The sequence below is a fragment of the Aegilops tauschii genome, chromosome 1, assembly GCF_002575655.3.
Source record: "Aegilops tauschii subsp. strangulata cultivar AL8/78 chromosome 1, Aet v6.0, whole genome shotgun sequence".
Classification (NCBI taxonomy): Eukaryota; Viridiplantae; Streptophyta; class Magnoliopsida; order Poales; family Poaceae; genus Aegilops; species Aegilops tauschii.
The window spans coordinates 238,751,445-238,773,137 of NC_053035.3; the positions used below are offsets into that span (position 1 = coordinate 238,751,445).

At 47.8% G+C, this 21,693-nt stretch overlaps 1 protein-coding gene and 1 long non-coding RNA gene across 2 annotated transcripts; one reads left to right on the forward strand and one right to left on the reverse strand.

Moving 5' to 3' along the window:
- Positions 1–8,027: 8,027 nt before the first annotated feature.
- LOC109740948 (ABC transporter G family member 11) lies at positions 8,028–12,614 on the reverse strand. The gene is made up of 10 exons (XM_020300016.3): positions 11,917–12,614; positions 10,564–10,853; positions 10,246–10,417; positions 10,010–10,132; positions 9,781–9,909; positions 9,486–9,680; positions 9,253–9,339; positions 8,889–9,161; positions 8,682–8,789; positions 8,028–8,584 (listed from the first exon to the last, which is right to left on the reverse strand). The coding sequence occupies exons 1-10, from the start codon at positions 12,343–12,345 to the stop codon at positions 8,240–8,242; spliced, it is 2,151 nt and encodes a 716-aa protein (XP_020155605.1). The 5' UTR covers positions 12,346–12,614; the 3' UTR covers positions 8,028–8,239.
- Positions 12,615–15,062: 2,448 nt separating this feature from the next.
- On the forward strand, positions 15,063–18,446 carry LOC109740953 (uncharacterized). The gene is made up of 5 exons (XR_012205836.1): positions 15,063–15,195; positions 15,286–15,675; positions 15,780–16,063; positions 16,860–16,950; positions 18,187–18,446. It is a non-coding gene; the product is annotated as an uncharacterized lncRNA (long non-coding RNA).
- The last annotated feature ends 3,247 nt before the right edge of the window (positions 18,447–21,693 follow it).

Sequence of the window (21,693 nt, forward strand, 5' to 3'; positions counted from 1 at the left end):
CTCCGGTACTCCGAAAAAATACCCGAATCACTCGGAACCTTTCTGATGTCCGAATATAGCCTTTCAATATATCGATCTTTACGTCTCGACCATTTTGAGACTCCTTGTCATGTTTCCGATCTCACCCGGGACTCCGAACTTGGTCATCAAATCACATAACTCATAATACAAATCGTCACAGAACATTAAGCGTGCGGACCCTACGGGTTCGGGAACTATGTAGACATGACCGAGACTCATCTCCGGTCAATAACCAATAGCAGAACCTGGATGCTCATATTGGTTCCTACATATTCTACGAAGATCTTTATCGGCCAAACCGCATAACAACATATGTTGTTCCCTTTGTCATCGGTATGTTACTTGCCCGAGATTCGATCGTCGGTATCTCAATACCTAGTTCAATCTCGTTACCGGCAAGTCTCTTTACTCGTTCCGTAATGCATCATCCCGCAACTAACTCATTAGTCACATTGCTTGCAAGGCTTATAGTGATGTGCATTACCGAGAGGGCCCAGAGATACCTCTCCGACAATCGGAGTGACAAATCCTAATCTCGATCTATGCCAACTCAACAACACCATCGGAGACACCTGTAGAGCACCTTTATAATCACCCAGTTACGTTGTGACGTTTGGTAGCACACAAAGTGTTCCTCCGGTATTCGGGAGTTGCATAATCTCATAGTCATAGGAATATGTATAAGTCATGAAGAAAGCAATAGCAACATACTAAACGATCAAGTGCTAAGCTAACGGAATGGGTCAATTCAATCACATCATTCTCTAATGATGTGATCATGTTAATCAAATGACAACTCATGTCTATGGCTAGGAAACTTAACCATCTTTGATTCAACGAGCTATTCAAGTAGAGGCATACTAGTGACACTCTGTTTGTCTATGTATTCACACATGTACTAAGTTTCCGGTTAATACAATTCTAGCATGAATAATAAAAATTTATCATGATATAAGGAAATATATATAACAACTTTATTATTGCCTCTATGGCATATTTCCTTTAATGATGCAGACTAGATCCGTGATCTGAGGATTATCCTCATTGCTGCATAGAAGAATTGTGTCCTTAATGCACCGCTAGGTGATAGACCTATTGCAGGAGTATATGCAAACGTTATGAACGTTTGGCAAGCTCGATATGATGACTACTTGATAGTTTAGTGCACCATGCTTTACGGCTTAAAACCGGTATTTCAAAACGTTTTGAACGTCATGGAGCATATAAGATGTTCCAAGAGTTGAAATTAGTATTTCAGACTCATGCCCGTGTCGAGAGGTATGAGACCTCTGACAGTACTTTGCCTACAAGATGGAGGAGAATAGCTCAACGAGTGAGCATGTGCTCAGATTGTCTGGGTAGTACAATCGCTTGAATCAAGTGGGAGTTAATCTTCCAGATAATATAGTGATTGATAGTGTTCTCTAGTCACTATCACCAAGCTAATAGAACTTCGTGATGAACTATAATATGCAAGGGATGACGAAAATGATTCCCGAGCTCTTCGCGATGATGAAATCGGCGAAGGTAGAAATCAAGAAAAAGCATCAAGTGTTGATGGTTGACAAGACCACTAGTTTCAAGTAAAAGGGCAAAGGGATAGAAAGGGAACTTCAAGAAGAATGGCAAGCAAGTTGCCACTCCCATGAAGAAGCTCAAAGCTGGACCTAAGCCTGAAACTGAGTGCTTCTACTGCAAAGGGAATGGTCACTAGAAGCGGAACTACCCCAAATATTTGCCGGATAAGAAGGATCGCAAAGTGAACAAAGGTATATTTGATATACCGATTATTGATGTGTACTTTACTAGTGTTCATAGCAACCCCTGGGTATTTGATACCGGTTCAATTGCTAAGATTAGTAACTCGAAACGGGAGTTGCAGAATGAACTGAGACTAGTTAAGGGTGAAGTGACGATGTGTGTTGGAAGTGGTTCCAAGATTGATATGATCATCATCGCACACTCCCTATACTTTCGGGATTAGTGTTGAAACCTAAATAAATGTTATTTGGTGTTTGCGTTGAGCATAAATATGATTTGATCATGTTTATTGCAATACAGTTATTCATTTAAAGTCAGAGAATAATTGTTGTTCTGTTCACATGAATAAAACCTTCGATGGTCATACACCCAATGAAAATAGTTTGTTGGATCTCGATCGTAGTGATACACATATTCATAATATTGAAGCCAAAAGATGCAAAGTTAATAATGATAGTGCAACTTATTTGTGGCACTGCCGTTTAGGTCATATCGGTATAAAGCGCATGAAGAAACTCCATGTTGATGGGCTTTTGGAATCACTTGATTATGAATCACTTGGTGCTTGCGAACTGTGCCTCATGGGCAAGATGACTAAAACTCCGTTCTCCGGAACAATGGAATGAGCTGCTGACTTATTGGAAATAATACATACTGATGTATGTGGTCCAATGAGTATTGAGGCTCGTGGCGGGTATCGTTATTTTCTTACCTTCACAGATGATTTGAGTAGATATGGTTATATCTACTTAATGAAGCATAAGTCTGAAACATTTGAAAAGTTCAAAGAATTTCAGAGTAAAGTGGAAAATCATCGTAACAAGAAAATAAAGTTTCTACGGTCTGATCGTGGAGGTGAATATTTGAGTTACGAGTTTGGCCTTCAATTAAAACAATGTGGAATAGTTTCACAAACTCATGCCACCTGGAACACCACAGCATAATGGTGTGTCCGAACGTCATAACCATACTTTATTGGATATAGTGCAATCTATGATGTCTCTTACCGATTTACCAGTATCGTTTTGGGGTTATGCATTAGAGACAGCTACATTCACGTTAAATAGGGCACCGTCTAAATCCGTTGAGACGACACCGTATGAACTATGGTTTGGCAAGAAACCTAAGATGTCATTTCTTAAAGTTTGAGGTTGCAATGCTTATGTGAAAAAGTTTCAACCTGGTAAGCTCAAACCCAAATCGGAGAAGTGCGTCTAAATCTGTTGAGACGACACCGTATGAACTATGGTTTGGCAAGAAACCTAAGATGTCGTTTCTTAAAGTTTGAGGTTGCAATGCTTATGTGAAAAAGTTTCAACCAGATAAGCTCAAACCCAAATCGGAGAAGTGTGTCTTCATAGGATACCCAAAAGAAAATGTTGGGTACACCTTCTATCACAGATTCGAAGGCAAGATCTTTGTTGCTAAGAATGGATCCTTTCTAGAGAAGGAGTTTCTCTCGAAAAAAGTGAGTGGGAGGAAAGTAGAACTTGATGAGGTAATTGTACCTTCTTCCGAATTGGAAAACAGTTCATCACAGAAATCAGTTCCAGTGATGCCTACACCAATTAGTGAGGAATATTAATGATGATGATCATGAAACTTCAGATCAAGTTACTACCGAATCTTGTAGGTCAACCAGAGTACGGTCCGCACCAGAGTGGTACGGTAATCCTGTTCTGGAGGTCATGTTACTTGACCATGACGAACCTACGAACTATGAGGAAGCGATGATGAGCCCAGATTCCGCGAAATGGCTTAAGGCCATGAAATCTGAGATGGGATCCATGTATGAGAACAAAGTATGGACTTTGATTGACTTTGCCCGATGACCGGCGAGCCATTGAGATTAAATGGATCTTCAAGAGGAATACGGACGCTGATAGTAGTGTTACTATCTACAAAGCTCGAATTGTCGCAAAAGGTTTTTGACAAGTTCAAGTGTTGACTACGATGAGAGTTTCTCACTCGTATCGATGCTTAAAAGTCTGTCCGAATCATGTTAGCAATTGCCGCATTTTATGAAATTTGACAAATGGATGTCAAACCTACATTCCTTAATGGATTTCTTAAAGAAGAGTTGTACATGATGCAACCAGAAGGTTTTGTCGATCCTAAAGGTGCTAACAAAGTGTGCAAAGCTCCAACGATCTATCTATGGACTGGTGCAAGCATCTCGGAGTTGGAATATACGCTTTGATGAGTTGATCAAAGCATATAGTTTCATACAGACTTGCGGTGAAGCCTGTATTTACAAAAAGTGAGTGGGAGCACTACAACCTTTCTGATAAGTATATGTGAATGACATATTGTTGATCGGAAATGATGTAGAATTTTTTGGAAAGCATAAATGAGTGTTTGAAAAGAGTTTCTCAAAGAAAGACCTCGGTGAAGCTTCTTAAATATTGAGCATCAAGATCTATAGAGATAAATCAAGACGCTTGATAAGTTTTTTCAAAAATTACATACCTTGACAAGTTTTTGAAGTAGTTCAAAATGGAACAGTCAAAGAAGGAGTTCTTGCCTGTGTTGCAAGGTGTGAAGTTGAGTATGACTCAAAGCCCGACCACAACAGAATATATAGAGAGAATGAAAGTCATTCCCTATGCCTCAGGCATAGGTTCTATAAAGTATGCCATGTTGTGTACCAGACCTATTGTATACCCTACCCTAAGTTTGGCAAGGGAGTACAATAGTGATCTAGGAGTAGATCACTGAACAACGGTCGAAATTATCCTAAGAGGACTAAGGAAATATTTCTCGGTTATGGAGGTGATAAAGAGTTCATCGGAAAGAGTTACGTCGATGCAAGCTTTGACACTAATCCAGCTGACTCTAAGTCTCAGTCTGGATACATATTGAAAGTGGGAGCAATTAGGTAGAGTAGCTCCGTGTAGAGCATTGTAGACATAGAAATTTGCAAAATACATACGGATCTGAATATGGCAGACCCGTAGACTAAAAACTTCTCTCACAAGCAAACCATGATCACTCTTGGGTGCTAATCACATTGCAATGTGAACTAGATTATTGACTCTAGTAAACCCTTTGAGTGTTGGTCGCATGGCGATGTGAACTATTGGTGTTAAATCACATGGCGATGTGAACTAGATTATTGACTCTAGTGCAAGTGGGAGACTGAAGGAAATATGCCCTAGAGGCAGTAATAAAGTTATTATTTTATTTCCTGTTTATTATTCATGCTAGAATTGTATTAACCGGAAACTTGATACATGTGTGAATACATAGACAAAACAAAGTTTCCCTAGTATGCCTCTACTAGACTAGCTCGTTAATCAAAGATGGTTAAGTTTCCCGACCATAGACATGTGTTGTCATTTGATGAACGGGATCACATCATTAGAGAATGATGTGATGGACAAGACTCATCCGTTAGCTTAGCATTATGATCGTTAAGTTTTATTGCTACTGCTTTCTTCATGACTTATACATGTTCATCTGACTATGAGATTATGCAACTCCCGAATACCGGAGGAACACCTTGTGTGCTATCAAATGTCACAACGTAACTGGGTGATTATAAAGATGCTCTACAGGTGTCTCCGAGGGTGTTTGTTGGGTTGGCATAGATCAAGATTAGGATTTGTCACTCCGTGTATCGGAGAGGTATCTCTGGGCCCTCTCGGTAATGCACATCACTATAAGCCTTGCAAGCAATCTGACTAATGAGTTAGTTGCGGGATGATGCATTATGGAACGAGTAAAGAGACTTGCCGGTAACGAGATTGAACTAGGTATGGTGATACCAACGATCGAATCTCGGGCAAGTAACATACCGATGACAAAGGGAACAACGTTTGTTGTTATGCGGTTTGACCGATAAAGATCTTCGTAGAATATGTAGGAGCCAATATGAGCATCCAGGTTCCGCTATTGGTTATTGACCGGAGATGTGTCTCGGTCATGTCTACATAGTTCTCGAACCCGTAGGGTCCGCACGCTTAACATTCGATGACGATTTGTATTATGAGTTATGTGATTTGATGACCGAAGTTTGTTCGGAGTCCCGGATGAGATCGGGGACATGACGAGGAGTCTTGAAATGGTCGAGAGGTAAAGATCGATATATTGGAAGGCTATATTCGGAAATCGGAAAGGTTCCGAGTGATTCGGGTATTTTTCGGAGTACCGGAGAGTTACAGGAATTCGCCGGGAGAAGTATTGGGCCTTATTGGGCCATACGGGAATAGAGGAGGCAGGCCAAAGGGAAGGAGGCGCGCGCCCCCCATGGGTCCGAATTGGACTAGGGGAAAGGGGGCGGCGCCCCCCCCCTTTGCCCTTTCCTACTCCCTCTCTCCTACTCCGGAAAGGAAAGGGGGAATCCTACTAGGACTTGGGAGTCCTAGTAGGACTCCCCACACTTGGCGCGCCCCCTCTAGGGCCGGCCTCCTCCTCCTCCCTCCTTTATATACGTGGGCAAGGGACACCCCAAAGGCACAACGAAGTTTCTCTTAGCCGTGTGCGGTGTCCCCCTTCATAGTTACACACCTCGGTCATATCGTCGTAGTGCTTAGGCGAAGCCCTGCGCCGGTAACTTCATCATCACCGTCACCACGCCGTCGTGCTAACGGAACTCTCCGTCGGCCTCAACTGGATCAAGAGTACGAGGGACGTCACTGAGCTGAACGTGTGCAGATCGCGGAGGTGCCGTGCTTTCGGTACTTGATCGGTTGGATCGCGAAGACGTTCGACTACATCAACCGCGTCACTTGATGCTTCCACTTACGGTCTACGAGGGTACGTGGACAGCACTCTCCCGCTCGTTGCTATGCATCACATAGATCTTGCGTGATCGTAGGAAAAAAATTAAATTACTGCGTTCCCCAACACCACGAGCCTCGGCCTGACCTAATTCCAAGCCGATATATATATCGTCGCCCCGAGAAAAAAATCAAACAGAAAGTTTCGCGTTTTTACGATACGGAGCCGCCGCCGCCTCGTGTTCTTCGTCGGGAGGCTTCATCCGGAGTCCGTTCGGGGCTCCGAAGAGGGGAATTCGTCGTCGTCGTCATCAACAACCCTGCTTCATTAACAACCTCATGATGCTCATCACCGGAAGTGAGTAATTTTATTGTAGGCATACTAGAGGTAGATGTAGATGGATGAGATTCGTCATGTAATTGAGTCCGTTTGTTAGGGCTTGATCCCTAGTATTGACTATGTTTTGAACTTGGTGTTGATATGACTTTGTTATGCTTAATGCTTGTCACTACGGTCCAAGTGTCATGATTTCAGATATGAATCTATTATGTTTTCATGAATATATTTGAGTTCTTGATCCTGTTTGCAAGTTATATGCACTTATCATTGTTTTGATCCATAGACCCTAATGTGACAATAATTGGGATACTCTCTAGGGATGACTGTAATTTAAGAAGTTCATGTATTCACTGGTTGTTAATGCTTTGTTCCCGTTCTCTATTAAAAGGAGCACCTTAATGACACTTAGTTTCCATTAGGACCCCGCTGCCACCGGAGGGTAGGACAAAAAATGTCATGCAAGTTCTTACCGCAAGCACGTATGACTATATATGGAATACATACCTACATATGATTGATGAATTGGAGCTATTGTGCATCGCTCTAGGTTGTGACTGTTACATAATGAATTTTATCCAAATATTCATTGCTACTCCATGCTTGCGCTTTCATAATATTGTCTTGGCTTAAGTTACTATTACTGTTGTTGTTGCACTTGCTACAAAATTGCTACTGTTACTGTTACTTTTGCTACTACTATATCCACTGCTATCATATTATTGTGATGCTAATAAATTGATGCAAAGAAGTGACTTATCAGGTGTGGTTGAATTGACAACTCTACTCCACCGAGTTACTGTCGCTGTTCAATGCATTAACTTGCACACATGTGATCGAGGCCAACTTTCAGCTCATGCTGGATGCCAGTGCCACCTCACCTAATTAACCTTGCATTAATAATGTCCTATTTCCTGTCACACAAAACCTTGACTGCCACTACCAGTTGTTAAGTTCAGATTAAATAATGGATCATCATGGAGTAACAAATACAGTAGTTCGTTCTTTAATGGCCATAAACACCTTATGTCTTTTCTTCACTGCTCATCAGTCCAAATTGTACAGAACATTGTTGCCCTGCCAGATCGTCCTTGGCGCATCTATCTTCTTCAGTACCTATCTGTCATAAATTGTTGCCATTTGTAGCAACTATTCGAGTGACAACCTTACTGCTACAAGATGCCACCTTAATGACGAATCATCAGATTGTAGTAGTACTTCATATAAATTGTTGCCATTCGGAGCACTGTTGGAGTGACAACCTTACTGCTACAAGATGCCACTTGAATGATGAATCGTCAGATTGTACTCACACCACACAAGGATCACACATTATGGATCATGTATGCCGATTCAGCTCAGGCCATTCATCTTCCATTCTCAATCATGGGTCACGGTCTCACGGATGATCGGCCGGCAGCTCCGGCGCGGCGTCGACGACGTAGCCGCGCAGCGAGGGCGTCCGGATCATGGCGAGCTCCGCCTCCCTGCGCTTGTGCTGCACCCTCCTCCTGGCGATGTAGCCGCGCACCCACGGCGTCACGTCCTCGCTGACCTTGATCATGGCGAAGAAGAGCAGGCGGTAGATGACGATCATGCCGAAGAGCACGGACAGGTCCAGCCACTTGGAGCGGCTCACGTCGATCTGGAACACGTTCTCCAGGATGTACTCCCCCGGGATCTTGGGCAGCTCCTCGTCCTGGTTGTCGAACACCAGCCCCACCAGGTCGTTCTGGTACTGCCCCTGCGAACCACCCAACCATCAAGAAAACTTGATCTCGAGCTCGTCGCCGGTGGCATATACAGTAGCTCTGCGAGCTGAAAGAGAATCCATCCCGTACCTGCAGTGCCCAGTAGTGGAAGCTGATATAGGACATGGGGTACCTCCAGAAGGGCTTCGGGATGTCGTGCGGGAGCCTGAAGTACCCCGACACCAGCATGAATATCCCCTGACGCATTTCCAACAGTACCCTTTTAGTTGATGCATCGCATCGCATGTTTGGAAACAGTAGTATGAGCTGAGAGATGATGATCATCATGGACGTTACCTGTATCCCGGCGCCGATGATGATGCCCATGAGGAAGTTGGGGATGATGCTGGCGATGGCCATCATGAGGCTCTCGACGACGGTGACGCTGGCGTAGAGGCAGAGCACGAAGAAGACGTAGTGCATGAAGCCCGGGTGGAGGCGCACCATGAAGTAGCACAGTGTCCCCGACAGGAAGGTGATGAGGATCAGGAACGGCATCGCCGACAGCGTGTTGCTGATCACGAACGCCAGCACGCCGTAGTGCCCGTTCAGCCGCTCCCTCTGGAACACCTGAAGAAACAAAGCTTGTTTTGAGCCTGAAGAACTGCTTCACAATGTCAAAGAGCAGGTGATCTCTGATGGTCACGTCGGCAGTGCAAACCTTCATGTCCTCCACGAAAGACGGGAACCCTCCGATCGACATGAACGTGACGAAGCCGAAGATGAAGGACGCGCACGCGCCCCGTGCCTGAATTCATGCATGTTTACACAGTTTTTTTTTCTGTCAGATCACCAAACTTGACACAATGCCAGTTCAGGACAGCCAAAGCTGTGCAGTGCCTGGAAGAGAAATGGCAGTGTCAAACTGAAGGAGATTGTTCTTGTTTATGTTACCAGGATGGAGTTGTATTTGGTGCCGACGTTGAGGTAGATGGACCCAATGCAGACGGTGACCACAATGTAGATGACAAGCCTCAGCCAGTAGTACCCAAAGTCCCTCGACATGTTGACGAACGATCGCTTGGTGAGCGTGCAGGCCTGCATCCCAAAGCTGGCCTGGCTCCCCCCTGCGTCCAGGACCGTCCCTTTCTGCAGCCGGAAAACCCCACACGAATGATGATGAATTCTCTTGGGGTCATAGAGAAATTGCTGAACTGAATGGGACGAATATATGGAGTACTCTACTTACCACCCGTGCCATCTCGTCGACCTTCTGCCGCGCCGTCAAGTAGTGCTGCGAGTGCTGGTAGTAGCTGAACAGCCTTCTGATGGCGTCCGAAGTCGTGATGTGCTCGAGGGGATCGTCGGACCTCTCAAACTATGTATGTATGCAGAAACGGAGCAAGGTTTCATTCAGTCAGGACATGTGCCAGTGAGCCACATTCAGTCAGTAACAGTGTCTGAATTCTGAAACTTACTCTCATCTTCATTGATCCTTTCAGTGTGGCCTTCACCTTGTCGAAGTCCGCATTTATGCACCGGAGGAAATGATCCGACGGGTTGCGCAGCGGCGGGCACGGGAAGCCAGCTTGGGCAAAGAACTACATACAATTAAAATGCACAGAGCAGGAGAGGATTCAGCAACCCCACTGGCATTGCAGGAACACACATATATAAGACATGCAAACTCAGGTAGATATATGTGCTATAGTACCTCGCAAGCCTCGGAAGCCTGTCCAAAGTAGACTGTTTTGCCCCCTGAGAGAAGATAGAGGCGATCGAAAAGCTCGAAGACCTCGCTGCTGGGCTGGTGGATGGACGCGATCACGGTCCGGCCATCCCTCGCCAGCCCACGCAGAGTCTGTGTCACGAAGAACGCCGAAGCACTGCACAGTTGAAATTTTGTGGCATGTCAGCTACATGGATGGAAGTGGTACGACACATGGTTGTGCTGAAACCTGAAACTCTCATGGAATCATATGGAAGAGGAATCATATGGAAGAGGAGCAACGGTGAAGTTACTGCATAGCACCTGTCAAGACCACTGGTGGGCTCATCCAGGAAGAGCAGCCTAGGCCTCATGAGTATCTCTAGGGCAATGCTGACCCTCCTCTTCTCGCCGCCGCTGACCCCTCTCAGGTGCCAATTGCCGATGACCGTGTCTGCGCAGTCCTGGAGCCCCATCTCCACGATGGTGCCCTCCACCAAGGCACGCTTCTCTTCCATGGGCATGTTGTCGGGGAGCCGAAGGCGCGCCGAGTACGAGATCGTCTCCCTCACAGTCAGCGTGCCGATCAAGTTGTCGTCTTGAGTCACATAGGCCTGGAATTGCAAAAAAGTTGTGATTGTCACTTTTAGTATAACGGTGAGTGGTTTGAGTGTAAGTGCATGTAAATAATTTGTTTAAGACAACATTTTCTTCATGAGGAAAAGTACAAGCTACTAAATGTACAGCAAAAAAACCTGGGTTGTCAGGTGTCATGAGTTTTTTATGAGCAGATTCCTGAGGGAAAAAAACAGGTAAACAATAACCAACCAACAATACCCATAAGGAACAGGAAGAAGGTAAATTCTAGCAGATCTCCCAATCTTGACCAGAAACTGCTGAACTGATCTCCAGGCACAAGTAGTGCAGCTGCAGTTCAGGAGATAACCTCCAACACATAGCAGATGCAGCTAAGCTAAGCTAGCACAAACCCAAAACCCAGCAAGGTTCCAAGCCTGCCACGTGGCACATTTTTTTTGATAAATGACGCTTTTATTATCTCAAAATGTAGCATCAAGCGGATAGCACAAAGCATTATGAGTAACACCCGGCCTCTGCATAACTAAGTGGCACTTGACCCATTTCTTGTTGTAAATGAACATTACTACATGTTTTTTTTTTTTTTGCAGGTGTAGTAACATTACTACATGGTTGGTATCAGGTGATGCCGAATCACAGAAAGATCCAATCACAATTCAAGATGGAACACAAACATGGAAAGGGAGCAAGCGGGAAAAACATATGGTCAGACACTGTACACCATGTCACCGTCACGGCATCACCTAGCTGGCTAGCTGCTACTGTGTTGTATGCCCAAATCCATTAACGATATTCATGGAATTAGCGTTCTTGTTGGTCGATATGTTAGTGTACGATTGTAGTGCTAGAGTGTTCATGAAGATAATTGCGGCTTGTGTTTTTCTTTTGCGGGTGGCTTGTGTTTTTTTTTGGTGGGGGACTGTAGTTTAGTTGTATGAATGTGAATAAATAGTACTTTTACTTTCTAAATGAACTAGTATTTGAAGGCGCAAAATGCACAAATCTGTATGGAACCATGCATGTCACTGCAAGTGGTACTACTTAAGAGTGACAACGGCGGCCGGGCGGCTAGGTACGTACCGCGGCGCCGAAGGAGAGGTTTGCCTTGCGGCCGTTGAGCAGGATGGTCCCGGAGAGGAAGGCGTTGGCGGCGAGGCGGCCGGCGAGCGCGTCGAGCAGCGTGGACTTGCCGGAGCCGGAGGGGCCCATGAGCGCGGTGATGGTGCCCGGCTCGGCGTACCCCGTGAGCGCCTGGAGCACGGTCTGCGTGTCGCCGCTGCCGAGCGCGACGGTGACCGTGAGGTCCCTCCACGCCAGCCGCGCCGACACGTCCCCGAGGAACTCCATCGCCGCCTTCTCCCGCCACAGTGTCTCGCTCAGCGGGCTCAGCGCCGGCGCCGCCGCCACCGCCACCGCCCGCCCCGCCGCCTTCCCCACGTCCTCCAGCTCCGCCTTGACCTGCCCCACCGCCGCCGCCTCCTTCGCCGTCCCCGCCCGTGCCTTCTTCATCGCCTCGCCGGCCGGACACCACCACCTTGCGAGGTCGTGAGAGCAGAGCAGACGAGGGCAAGCCGGGGGTTCCTCTTGGCGACAAGTGGTGGGAACGCACGCACACGGCTCGTTCTCCTCGCCGCAGCTACGTATGGGAGGAAGCTAGCTGGCCGTACAAGCCAGGCCGGCGTGGGAGAAGAATGGCGTTTCTTGGGCGGCGTGTCCAAGCTGCAACTGTAGGCTGCTCTCTCTCTCTCTCTCTCTCTCTCTTTCTCTCTCTCTCTCTCTCTCTCTCTCTGTGACTGCCTCTGGGTCTCTGTGTACGCGCTTGGGGTGGCGAGTTTTTATGAAGGAGCGAGGAGTGAAGCGAAGTGAAGAGGGGGTGGATGCGAGGAGTTAATGGAGGCGCAGAGGCGAGAGAGACGGGCTGCGGGGGTTTGACCTGGGGTCAAGCGAGAGGAGGGGGCGGCGCATGCATGCGATGCAGATGAGGCGGTGGATGCCTGTTTGGTGTGAGCTTGGCGCGGAGAGGAACACATGCATGCAACGGGGGTGCAAAACCGCCGGGTCACGCACACACCGTTTAGACGCTCTCGGCCGCTACCTGCCTTCCTTCGATCGCAGTTTGGCTGGACAGAATTGTAGTATTGCACTGTTGCTGGTTGATCCAACAGCTAGGGTAGAGAGCAACTTGCAAATTCAGCATCAGGTTTCATGACAACTTGTTTCTACGAGAGTGGACCAAAAGAAAAATCTAATACTCTCTCCGTTCACAGATATAAGATGTTCTGGCTTTTTTCCAAACCGAATTTATGTGGACACATTTTGATGTGTTTGTTCATCGTTTAAGTCTGTGTGTAGTCCATTAAAATATCAAAATATCTCATATTTGTGAACGGAGGGAGTACATGGTTGGTGTAAACTAAAACAAAGAGTATCGTTTTCTCTTTATTGATCGACGAAAAAAAAAGAAATATATCAGGAGGCGCCTTTGGCAAAACCCTAGCCACCGCCGCTGTCTTCGGAAGATGCTAACGGGGAAAGCTCGCTTGGCGGACCAACGGCGGAGCTAGTTGGTTTCTGCAGGGGTCATGGCCCCCAACCTTGGTAAAACTACATGGGGAATTTTCTTATGAAAATATTGTCTCCAGCCCTCCCCCTCCCCCTCCACCCCTCCACCCAACACATTTTGCCTAGCTCAGCCACTACTAGGGAAAAGCTTATACATAGAGACTTATCAGTAGCGCTTGCTAAAACAATGCGCTACTGCTATCTAATAGTAGCGCGGGAAGAAAACGCCTGCTACTTTGGTGGAAGAAAACGCCCGCTACTGCTACATAAATAGCAGTAGCGCGTCCCTCATAAAAAGCGCTACTACTATAACTGTTACACCATTGCTGCCAGGCTTAGTGTAGTAGTAGCACCCTTCTAAGGGCAGCCCTACTGCTAACAAAATAGTATTGTAGCAGCGCGTTTTAAGGCGACAGTGTCGCAACTAAGAAAAGAAAAAGGAAAGAAAAAAAGGAAAGAAAACAATTAAAGAAAAGAAAAAATGAAGCAATAGCAGCAGCGCGTTTTCACGAAAGCGCTATAGCTACTTTTGCTATAACACATTTTCCGAACAAGCGCTATAGCTAACTTATCTATAGCAGTAGCGTGTTCCACCAAAAAGCGCTATAGCTAAGTAGCTATAGCGCTTGTTGGGCAAAAGCGCTACCACTAAGTTTGACTTGTCCCGCAAATTTCAGGCGCTCGATTTGTCCACTTTGTAGCAAAGGTCATGCCGAAATTTTCCGTGAATTTCGGCAATGACTTGTGCTACAAACTAGGACATATCGAGTGACCGGGATTTGCCGCAACGGGAATGAATCAACATTCCTGCAAAACATAGGCCTTTTTATGTTATTATTCATTTTAGTAGGTCTAGAATTAATTGACTAGATTTAATCGTAGGAAACATGGCTAGCAACGATGAAGGACAGGGTTCTGGTGATTGCAACGTCTACGAGGCGGCAGGCACATATTTGAACTATCTCGGGCAGCAACAGTTGTTGCAGTGCCCACCTGTCACATCCGAGACTGAGACTGACATCGAGACCGACACCGAGACCGACACCGCGAAGCCGGTATAGAACCGAAACCGAAGAGGATACGACGCCCAAACTAGATCAACACTACTAGACTGGTGGTCATGGAGGTTGTGACGGCCTGAGACCGACGCTTCAGATGCCTTCCATGTTGTCGTTGTCGCCGTGTGTTTTATTTGTTTGTTGCATTTCATCATGTCATCTTTTGCATTGCATCGGCACTCGTTGCCGTCATTGTTTTTAAACTTGCATTCGCTCGTAGTTGCCGCGTCCCCCTTGCTTTCGTTGACCGTTCCGAGACCAACCTTGTTCTTCGTTTGCCCTCTGGCCTAAACCGGAGTCTCTCTGTACAGTGCACAAACCCCCTTGTGTGCGCGTCCGAAGCTGTCCCAAACCCGGACCGCTCAGTCATGACCATTGGGTCCGGATCATCCCCAAACATCTATAAAACATCTCCGTTTTATTATTCGGGCTACCTAACCTATTTATTTACGATCGCCCGATTATAATCGGACGGACCGGATTAGCCCTACCCAGTCCCTGCCTATATAATCAGACCGAACCCTAATTTCTAGGGAGATGTCCCATCCTCCCAGCCAGCCGCCGCCACCACTCCACCAAATCTCTCTCGGGATCCATCCCCTCCTCGATTTCACACACCAGCCAACCAAATCCATCCCCTCCTCGATCCACCCGTCCGCCCGAGCAGCTGCCTCGACCATGGCTGCGTGTCCCCGTCGGCAACATCTCCGGCCGCAGCTCCACACCACCGGAGCGCCAGGCCAGGACTCCCTCGCCCTTTCTCTTTCCTTCTTCCCTCTGTTTCCATCCCCATCATCTCATCTCTCTCTTCCTCTCCGTCTTCTCGCAGGGACCGTAAGGAGTCAGCCTTGGCCTCGTCACCGCGCCGCTCCGGCGACCAAGTCCCCACGACCCACGGCGCGTCCAACCCGCAACCGCAACGATCCATCCATCTAGCTCCAGCGAGGCCCCTCCTGCCGTGCCTCGATCTCCTCCAAGACTGGCAAGTTCCGCCGTATGCCGTGGCCGTGGAGCTCGTCGGCGTCGTCCTCGTGCCGTCCTAGCCCAGTCGCCGTTTGCCTCCTCACTGCCTCCAGCCGTCCCCGCCGCCAAGTGCCGCCGACGACCTCCATCTTCCTGCATTGCGCAAGTCCCGCGCCCCTGCTTCCCTGCGTCCCCTGCTTCAGGTCAAGATGCTCGCTCGATCCCCTGCGCTGCCTCGAGCCACCGCAGCTCGCTCGTGAGCACCTCTAGTTGCCTGCGCCCGTTCTTCCCTCCTTTTTCCCGTTTCTTCTCTGTTTCTCTCCTCTCTGAAATTCTCTCGCAACCTGTATATGTTCGCAGGAGTACATCCCCGCTGCCGGTCCTCTTCCACAGTGCGCCGGCGCCACCATGCCTCGTTTTGACCTGAATTGCCACCAGATCCGGCCATCTCCGGCGCCTACTCGCTGGTTCCCACCGACCCCGTCGCCAGAACCTCCCCGGCGCCGTCTTCTGCATCGCCGTGAACCTGCCGCTGCTTCTGTTGCTCGTTCTTCAGTAACGAGCAGAGCATCTCGCCCGCCCCTCGCCCGTTGACCGATCCGGCTGCTCGTGGGTCGCGCCAGGCCCAGCTCTGCCAGGCCACTGTGAGCAGCCGCCCTAACCCCCCCACTGTGCACTGTTGGGCTAGCCAGTTTCGGCCCGTATAGTGTTTTTTTCCTCTGGACGGATTTAATCAATTATCCCAGGATTTACTGTTTTACAGAAAAACCCTCCATGTTCATGCATTTAACAATTCAACAACCGTGCATCATATGTAAAAACTTTATATATGGAAAATGTCTAGAATTTCATCTAGTTTCATAATATGCTGCTCTCATCCATGTTTAAAATATTTAAACTTGCTGTTTATTTAATTTTGCATAAATAGCATGTTAAAATGAATTATTTCATAACTAATTAACCGTAGCTCCAAATTAAATGTTCTTTATATGTAAATGGGGTAGAAAAATGCATAGAATAACATGGTGCACTTTATTTTGCTGTTTAACAACATTAAAATTGTGTTTAGGGCAGAACAGTAGCAAATTCAAAATATGCATATGGGGATTTTTCCGGAATTGTTGTTTGTTGTTCCGGCCTCATTTAAACTTGCCTAAATAGTTAGTTTATTTATGCTTCACCCTCTTGCCATGTTAATCAACATTTAATATTGTTGGGTACACAAACGAGAGAGAACTAAATATTTGATGTGGTGTTTCATTAATATGCAACTCGTTGCATATTGAGCTCCACTTAATTTGTAATGTTGTTTGTTGCACTTTGCCATCCCATGCCTCATTAAACCTGACATGCATCATACTTGTTTGTGCATCATGCCATGTGTATGTGGTGGTTGTTTACTATGTTGTTTCTTTCTTTCCGGGTTGCTTCTCTCGTTAGCTTCGGTTTCGTTCCGGAGTTGTGAGGATTCGTTCGACTACGTCCGTTTGTCTACTTCATGGACTCGTTCTTCTTCCTTGCGGGATCTCAGGCAAGATGACCCTACCCTCGAAATCACTTCTATCTTTTCTTGCTAGTTGTTCGCTCTATTGCTATGCCGCGCTACCTACCACTTGCTATATCATGCCTCACATATTGTCATGTCAAGCCTCTAACCCACCTTTCCTAGCAAACCGTTGTTTGGCTATGTTACCGCTTTGCTCAGCCCCTCTTATAGTGTTGGTAGTTGCAGGTGAAGATGAAGTTTGTTCCATGTTGGAACATGGATATGTTGGGGTATCACAATATCTCTTATTTAATTAATGCATCTATATACTTGGTAAAGGGTGGAAGGCTCGGCCTTATGCCTGGTGTTTTGTTCCACTCTTGCCGCCCTAGTTTCCGTCATACTGGTGTTATGTTCCTTGATTTTGCGTTCCTTACGCGGTTGGGTGATTTATGGGACCCCCTTGACAGTTCGCCTTGAATAAAACTCCTCCAGCAAGGCCCAACCTTGGTTTTAACATTTGCCACCTAAGCCTTTTTCCCTTGGGTTCTGCAGACTCAAGGGTCATCTTTATTTTAACCCCCCCGGGCCAGTGCTCCTCTGAGTGTTGGTCCAAACTAGAGCACCGTGCGGGACCATCCCTTGGCAACTTGGGTTACGTCGGTACCTGTACGCTTAGCTTATCCGGTGTGACCTGAGAACGAGATATGTGCAGCTCCTATCGGGATTTGTCAGCACAGCGGGTGGTCTTGCTGGTCTTGTTTTACCATTGTCAAAATGTCTTGTAAACCGGAATTCCGAGACTGATCGGGTCTTCCCGGGAGAAGGAATATCCTTCGTTGACCGTGAGAGCTTATAATGGGCTAAGTTGGGACACCCCTGCAGGGTATAAACTTTCGAGAGCCGTGCCCGCGGTTATGTGGCAGATGGGAATTTGTTAATGTCCGGTTGTAGAGAATTTGACACTTGACTTAATTAAAATACATCAACCGCGTGTGTAGTTGTGATGGTCTCTTCTCGGCGGAGTCCGGGAAGTGAACACGGTTTTTGGGTTATGTTTGACGTAAGTAGTTTCAGGATCACTTCTTGGTCACTTCTAGCTTCTCGACCGTTCCGTTGCTCCTCTTCTCGCTCTTATTTGCGTATGTTAGCCACCATATTTGCTTAGTGCTTGCTGCAGCTCCACCTCATTACCCCATCCTTCCTATAAGCTTAAATAGTCTTGATCTCGCGGGTGTGAGATTGCTGAGTCCTCGTGACTCACCAGATACTTCCAAACAGTTGCAGGTGCCGACGATACCAGTGCAGGTGATGCTACCGAACTCAAGTGGGAGTTCGACGAGGACCTTGGTCGTTACTATGTTTCGTTTCCTGTTGATCAGTAGTGGAGCCCAGTTGAGACGATTGGGGATCTAGCAGTTGGGTTATCTTCTTTTCTTTTGGCTTTGACCGTAGTCGGTCTATGTGTGTACTCTGATTGATGTATGATTTATTTAAGTATTGTGTGAAGTGGCGATTGTAAGCCAACTCTCTTTATCCCATTCTTGTTCATTACATGGGATTGTGTGAAGATGACCTTTCTTGCGACAAAACCTACAATGCTGTTATGCCTCTAAGTCGTGCCTCGACACGGGGGAGATATAGCCGCATCGTGGGTGTTACAGAGGTGGACTCCAGCAATTTTGAGCCAAAAGAGCTTGCGGAAGTGCGCACGTGCTACGGCAATCAAATAGGCTGCATCCTACGGGCAACCGCCACCATCAACGATGAGAAATTAAAGAAGATACCAAAGAGGGAGCACTCCCTCCTAGGGAAGCTGCACCAGATATTCTTGTTCCCGGGCCGAGATGAAATCAAATATACTCGACCGTGGCAAGACCCGGCAATGAAGAAGATAAACAGACGCGCCATGGGAAAGTTTAGCGGTGCGTTGTCCGCCTGGAAAGTAAGGGTGAAACATCAGATCATCATCAAAAGGGAACCCTACTATGAGATTGTAAAGGATAATCTGACGATTACGGAAAAGCAGTTTGAGATATTCAAGAAGGCTTGCATTGCCGAAGCTGCCAAAGAAAAGTCGGAGTACATGAAGGGGCTTTAAGAGAGGAACATGGGGTGTCACCACCTCGGAAGCCGTGGTTACACGGGGAAGAGGCCCATATGGGCCAAGGAGGATGCGGGACGCGAAAGTCTGGGGAACCCAGACCCCTTGGCGGAGTTCACCGTCCCGCAGGAGCGTGACGTCATCAGGTCCCGGTACCATTGGGACCGAGTCAAGAAGGTTTTCGATATAGACGCGGTCACGAAGGAGTTCATGAGACTGCTGGTAATCATTAATTTACCCCTTAATTTTAGCTTCTGATCAATTCGACTGCATGTTTAGTCACATTTGTAAACGATCCATGTTCCTTTTGCAGAAAGAGCAGCACATGATTGCGGCCGAAAGCGACTTGCCGTCTGAGGCGTTGGCGAGGCCCAAGTGGGACACCCCATTCACCGGGCCTTGAACATATTGAAAGGACTCCCGGTGGACACTCGGCCATCGTATGGACGCGTGCACGGCGTCGGAGACGGCGCCATGTGGAAGAAGTACTACCGTGAGACCGCCGAGGAGAGAAAGGAAAGACGAAGGTTAAATGAAGAAAACATCGACAAGAAGGTTGAGATTGTGGTTGATATGAAATCAGCTGAGACAGTAAAAGCAGCGGTAGCTGCCGCAAGAGAGGAAATGGCAACTTCGTATAGTGTCTTGATTCCGTCTATCGTCAATTGGAGCAAGCAAAATCCAGATAAAGAGGCAGCGGGCTTTCCCCTTTCCAACTTCTTCGGGAGCAGCTCGTTTAGCGTTGCACCAGCACCTGCTCACGCAAACTGCACCTCCTCCTGCACCTGCTCCCGCACCTGCTCCCACACCTGCTCATAGTAGCCTGTCCTCCGTCTCTGGCGTGCTCAGCGGGGCTTCCTCTTTGACTGAGCTCAACGCCCTCACGGTACCTGTCACACCGGCCCTCTTCAATATATGTATAGTCTCCCGTTTTCGTTGCCTTTCGGATGTCTCATGTTGCAGACATGTCTTTGCAAGCGGACGTAGCCCCGTGCACCATACTGTACACCATCGGCGGCCAGAAGGTGGACGTGGGAAAGGCGACGATAGTCAAGCCGAAGGAATAATTGTTGCACAGCCGGCCGATCCCCCTAACGTCTTCAAGGTTTCCGTGGCCAATGTCAAACCGGGCCACGAGAGTTTGGCTCCTCCGGTAGCACTAGGGGGAGATGACGACGAGACCCCGCGGTGGCTTGACGATTGCAAGAGTTGGGTACTATTGTGGCCGAAGAGTCTACTTCGTCTGGAGGCGGCCGGGAGCACACCCACGACCAAGCAGCCTCAGCAAGGTATCAACACCAACACCCCACCTACCCAATTAGCGTCACCTGTCGTGCCAGGTGATAGCGGACGGCATGAGGAAGAGGCTCCATTACTGGCTGATGACATCGCCTATGACGAGGATGATGGCCCTCTACAGTATCTCAATACCGGCACCTATGACGACGGAGGATTGATGGCTCAGCCGTATGAGTACTCAGGGTTTGAGCGTGATGAGTTGGTGCCTGAATTGCCGAAGGATGAACGTATGATAGGCTCACCTCCAGTAGCAAAGAAGCATAGGAAGAGACCGAAGAAAGGCAAAGTTGTTTCTTTGAGCCAGCCGCCTCCGCAGCCTCGGGTTGAATGTTGGGTTCTACGGTAGGGTGCGTCGACAGCAAATTAAAATTCCTACGTGCAGAACAACCAAGAACATGCTACGGGAGATGGATCACAGTTCGTTACGACTAGACTCGCAGTGCCATGTAGCGGAAGAAGAGTTGGGGCAGCGCGTCCGCGGTGATCGTCTCCTCCTCGTTCGATCTCCCTCGAACAGCCGGTCGTCGGTTCCCACATACAGGTTCGCCTGAGTGGCGCAAGTGCACCGCCTCTAACAGTATCCGCGCGTGTAGGAGGAACGTCGTGCGGCGGACTGCTAGGTCCGATCACACAACCGGCGGCGAGTGGAGGTGTCTATTCGCAACACATGCAAACCCTAGTGACGGCGCCAAAGCGATCAACCGCATGAGTGCGCCGCACCCCACTTTATATAGGTGTCCGTCGCGGGCTCAACACTTGGGCCTCGCACGGACCCTAAAGCCCATAAGTCTACTCGGCCACAATCCGAATACAGCTCGGATCACATCCGACCAGTGTCCCCGGATCCGACCTCGTAGGTTCCTTCCCTTAAGCATGCGACCCCTTAGGTTCAAGCCGGCTTGGTCGCAGTTCGGATCACCTCCGAACTGCGCGGTTGGTAGGGGCCTCTAGCAAGGCATGCCGAACACCAAGCAGACTATGAAGCTGGTTAGGCAAACCTGTACATCACACTTCCATTCCTTTTGCCACACGATATATGTTGTCGGGCTCAAGGTGAGTCTGTCATCCTTGTGCTAGCCCGACCTCTTTCTCGTTCCAGTGATGCCGACCACAAACTGGATTATCTCATAATCCTTGTCGCATGGCCATGCTTATCCTGGTCGGATCACACGAGGGGCCCAGAGTATATCTCTCCTGATCAGAGGGGCAAATCCCATCTTGCTCGACCATGTCTCACCGCATGGGTATGGACAAGTCTGAAACCTACCTTTGTAAGTACCCAGTCACGGAGTAGCGTTTGGTTGGCCCAAAGCAAGTCTGTCACCATCCCGAGTACATGCGCCAGCTCAGGTCTTAGGACATATAACGTATGTTGTACTAGAGAC

What these genes read in the sequence shown, in the direction of transcription:
- LOC109740948 (XM_020300016.3), bottom strand. Translation starts at nt 12,345, where the DNA reads ATGAAGAAGGCACGGGCGGGGACGGCGAAGGAGGCGGCGGCGGTGGGG. An exon ending in CCCACCAGTGGTCTTGACAG is followed by an intron (nt 10,418 to 10,563) that starts GTGCTATGCAGT and finishes TCAACTGTGCAG; the next exon opens with TGCTTCGGCGTTCTTCGTGA. An exon ending in CTTTCGTGGAGGACATGAAG is followed by an intron (nt 9,162 to 9,252) that starts GTTTGCACTGCC and finishes TTGTTTCTTCAG; the next exon opens with GTGTTCCAGAGGGAGCGGCT.